The following is a 4,860-nucleotide window of genomic DNA, read 5'->3' on the forward strand; positions in this document are numbered from 1 at the left end:
AAGCACATGTGCTTCTCATTCTTTCTCCAAAAGATGCACCACACTCTTCACTAGGTGCCCAATCACCACCACTCTAATGCATTTCTATTTTTCATTTTCCTTTTTCCTCTTTCTTTGGTCAATATGCACCCATATTTATATCTTACCTGCCTCCTTGGAAAAAAGTGGTTCTCATGTTGGGTTCAATCACCATGCGGGTGGAACATGGAATCCAATTTTGATGGGTGAAAAAAATAAGAAAAAGAAGCCAAAAGATCACAAACCAAAGGCAAAATAAAAGGTGGAAAGAGAATTTGTCTTTTGAAATCATTTTAGTTGGTGCCCCCTATTCCTTCAACCCATATTCAAAAGGTGCATCATCACCCTCTACGTGCCTCGTATCATGGGGATGTGACTTCATTTTGTTTCTCAGATCATTAAAGTGTCTCCAACAGTGTTAGGTTAAGAGCCCTAGGTCTCAATACATCATCGCCCAAACAGATTTCCTATTACGTATTTTACTTCATTATCAACCATTTTCATCATCGTCAGTATCATTTATCATCAAACTCTTATTTCAGTTCAATTTTCTTTTTATATCATAAAGACTATATTATTAGAGAAATTTCACCTTTATAATACACATAAAATTATGTTTACATATATCTTCATTATTATAAAATAAATCATTTTTAAAATTAAATTATAAAATATTTCATTTTATACTTTACGAAAATTATAAATTATGTGAGACATCCTCTTTAATAAATAAAGTGTTCTTTATTTTGAAACTTTCTTTTATTACATAAAAAATATTTTATATTACTTTATAAAATATAAAAGACTAAATATGGTGTAATTTAATTTAAAAATGAAATATAATTTTTTATATTTACAGTGTAAGTAGAATTGTCAAAATGAGTCGCAACTTGCGGGTCAACTCGGCCCACTACGGGTTCAGGTCGGGTTGGGTTTGAAAAAAATGTATTTTATTTTTATACAGGTCAGATTTCATTCCGGCTCATTTAAACTCGGCTCATGTGAGTTGAACTGTAGTAGTCGAGTTGGCCCACCAACCCACCTACCTAATTTTATTTTATTAAAATTTAATTTTAATTTTATTAAAAATTATTTGTTATATTTTTTTGTTTGAAAAAATTATTTAAGTTCCTTATTTTCAAAATTAATTATTTATCCATGGGAATGAAATTTGTTTAGATTTGAATTATACAAAATTTGTAATTTTTTTTATTTAAAAAAGTGTAATTAAGCGAGCTAGTGAGTCAACCCGTTTATCCATCAACCTCTGGTGCGTCGAGCCGGACTTGAATTTTTTTGACTCACTAATAAATAAGTCGGATTGAATTGACTCACTAAGTGATTAACTCACGATGAACCGGCCATATCGACCTGGATAGCATATTTTGAGATCTCTAAGTGTAAGTAGTATAACTTGTGTGATTAATTAACCTGCTACCTATTATATTATTCAATTTGTCAAATAATTTGAAAGTGGGCTCTTGTCACAATGGATTGATCAAACAAATCAATCTCATCCCTTTCCTATGTCCTTTTTCAGTTTATATAAAATCATTATAAGCACCAATATAGTCAAAAAGTTACTCTATTCTTGTCAAATCAAACGCAATTTTTAACTTGATTATTATGACATTTTCCTTGATTATGTAGTCTAGTTAGTTTGTATTGCAACTACTTTGAATCTAGTGTATTTTAATCATATAGTCGTATGTTTCGTTGCTATTTTAATTTTACCTAATACTGTCGCTGTCATATATGATATCAGGACGGTGAAGGTTAATAGTTATATGTTTTGCAATTTAATTTGGTCGTTGCTGCAAGTGGCTGTCTAAAATAATGATTTTTGCATTATATTTGAGCAAAATATATCTGAAATAATAAGAATAATTTTTTGTATTCGTGATGTTTGTTGCAATTGCGAAATTGGGAAAACAAAAAGAAACTCAAATTTGTATGACATGTTACATCAAGGACAGACACCTTTCGACCAAAAAATTACATTGCAACTAATATTTTTATATGATAGATACTCATTATTCCAATAAAGTTGTAGTAGCAAAAAACACTTGCACTGGTAGATAGAAAAAGTATATCCAAAGGAAAAATCACTGTGGTATGTGTAGTTTTCACCATGGTGGAGTTTGCAGAATCAATTCCACCAAACTAGGCCAAACATCGCATCATTGAGAATGGAGTCGTATGGTACACAATTGCATCCACTTGCAGGATTTTTCACTGAAATGCTAATCATGTGTTTGATGTTCACTCTCTCTCTCTCTAACCTGGTTTGTGTTTATTGTTTAGGTGTTACATCTTATATATTGCAGCTTTAGCTGTTCATGATGAGAAAAGTTCTTCAAATCTAAGTCTATGTTAACAAGAGAACATCCAAGAATAAGCTGTTGATTGGTACCTCGGCTGAAATTCTTTCATCTGTTCCATCAAATGTAAGGTTGATAGGTTGCAATCAAACGTACCAATAAGATATTTTCAGTGGTGAATATCAGAGATAATATTAGGCCAAAACTTAGTTTTAATTTTGCTGATGAAATTCAAAGATTACAAAGTATATGGGTACAAATACTGCACATAGAAAACAAGACCTCCCAGAGCCATCAAATACTGATCATCATCATCATTATTATTATTAACATTTATGATTCACGTTTCACAATCTACACCTGTTTTGGTTCCTCAATCCACTTTGATCTTAGCAACTTGAGCAGCATTCTTGCTTTTGTTTTAGTTTTGGGGCCACACTGACTCTGTAGAAGAAACAGCAACTGAGTCAAAACTCCAGCACCGATTGCTTCATCTCTTGCACGACCAAAATCTCGGCAAACAATTGCAAGTATCCCAACAGCACTCTCACTACACTCTTGATTGCACACCCTGAAAACCATCTTCACCAAAGTTGCAACCCCACAAGGGTGATTCACCAGTGCCTCTTTAGCACTCTCTAGCACCAGAAGGTTTTTTATTACTGCCATCGCAAATGGGGCCAAGTTCTTCTGCCTTGTTTCACAACCTGAAATGTATATTATAACCCCATCAATTGCTCCTGCCCTCACCAAATTGTCACGGTTAGATTGCAAGGAACATAATGCTAACATGGCCTTAATTGCAACCTTAGAAACCTCACAACCTTGACGAACAAGTACCACAATTTCACGCACTAGTTTTTGAGATTGTCCAAGCATGTGACATACCTCTTCTGTTTGTGGTGATGCCGTTGAATCTATAAGATGACAAAGACTAGTCTTAACCGAGCTGGTTCCCTTTTCAAATAGTAGCAGGAACGTTGTCAACTTAGACTCATCTTTGATCATATTTAGAGGCTCCATACTCACAAGAGGTAACAACTTTATAATGCAAGAAAGTGCTAGCTCCGTGAACTTCATGTGACAGTTTGAGAACTCGGTGCCAAAAACAAGTTCCAAAAGTAGGGGCAAGAAACTCAGTTGATGGAAACAAGATTTTCTGAAGGAGCAATACTCATCAGAGAGAACTGTAATTTTCTCAAGTGCTTGGAGCTTGTTTTCCAATTGGGGAGATTCAAGGGTGTGCTTCAGTGCGGCTAAATAATCAATAGTAGCAGAGTTACCAAATTGGGGACCCAATTGGAGCCACTGATCGATCAAGTGGCGAAGAGTGTGGTTGGGAACAATGGATGGATCACGAAGCTTCTGCATTGTTACAGGGCATGTGAGATTTCCAGCAGAGAACCATTTCTCTATGCTTGATCTGTCATAGGTTTGGCCTGTGGACAAAGTTACTGGATCTTCGAACAAGTCCAAACTGATGGGGCATCTGAACAGGTGAGGAATGGTAATTTCAATTTGGGCTTCGTTCATGGAAAGAAGCTGAATATTGTTCCGAAGACCAAAGAAAGAAGCAAACACTTGCAATTAACAAATGAATACTATACTCAAGAAAGTGACAGAAAATCAAAGTGGTTTGGTTGTTCTGGAGATATGATGTTGGGGGCAGCTTAAAGTTTGAGGCTTTAGGTGTGGCCAATACAAGACAAGCATTTTGAGGCACTAACTAGAACACTAATGCCATAAAAACGGTGTCAGAAAGTAGGATACTTTTTTTTCTCCTTTGTCTACTGAAAAGGCCTTGAGACAGCACAAGTTACTGACAAGAGGAAGAAACTTGAAACTTGAAACTAGAAAATAGAAACTAGAAAGTGGTGTGGGAGAGGAGTGAGAAATGGAGCATTACGAACAGCAGCAAGTGATGAGGGTAAAGAAAAATTAAAAAAAGGTGGGTACTTACTTACATTCCAAACTGGAGTCAGAACAGAAAGAAGAAGTTGAGTGTGAGAGAGTTTATTTAAGCCCTGCAGTGTCTGCCTGACAGAAAAGACAGTGGAGAAAGAGAAAGAGCAAAAGTGCAATCTTACTTGGAAAAAACAGGAAAGAACACCACAAACACAGGTCCAAGAAACAGACCTTATCACATCTAATAATATAGAATAATTGTGGTAATGGTCCCCACCTTGCTCCTACCAATTCAGTCAAACTCACCCACCAAAAGGAAAAATTATTGTTAATGTTTTTCAAGTTTGAATCACTTGTTAGGACCATGCCATAGGAGCCAATTCTCCACTATCAACAATACTTTTTTCATATTTCGATGTAAGAAAAATAAATCATAAATTACACATTTTTTATTTTCATGATTTTTTTCTCAAATTTAAGTAATTATCCCATTAATAATTTTTATTTGATTGATTTTAGCTGCATTTTTGTTTTGCTTTTCACTGTGTTTAACAGTGAGAGGGACTGTGTTTAATGCTAGTCATAAGGGTCATGAGAGGAGCAATAATAAGCAAAA

At 34.8% G+C, this 4,860-nt stretch overlaps 1 protein-coding gene across 1 annotated transcript; it reads right to left on the bottom strand.

Annotated features, from left to right (window-relative positions):
• Positions 1–1,965: 1,965 nt before the first annotated feature.
• LOC106754717 (U-box domain-containing protein 26) lies at positions 1,966–4,461 on the bottom strand. The gene has a single exon (XM_014636779.2). It carries the CDS (start codon positions 3,870–3,872, stop codon positions 2,694–2,696), a length of 1,179 nt encoding a protein of 392 aa, XP_014492265.1. The 5' UTR covers positions 3,873–4,461; the 3' UTR covers positions 1,966–2,693.
• Positions 4,462–4,860: the final 399 nt, after the last annotated feature.

This window comes from Vigna radiata, unplaced genomic scaffold, assembly GCF_000741045.1.
Source record: "Vigna radiata var. radiata cultivar VC1973A unplaced genomic scaffold, Vradiata_ver6 scaffold_201, whole genome shotgun sequence".
NCBI lineage: Eukaryota > Viridiplantae > Streptophyta > Magnoliopsida > Fabales > Fabaceae > Vigna > Vigna radiata.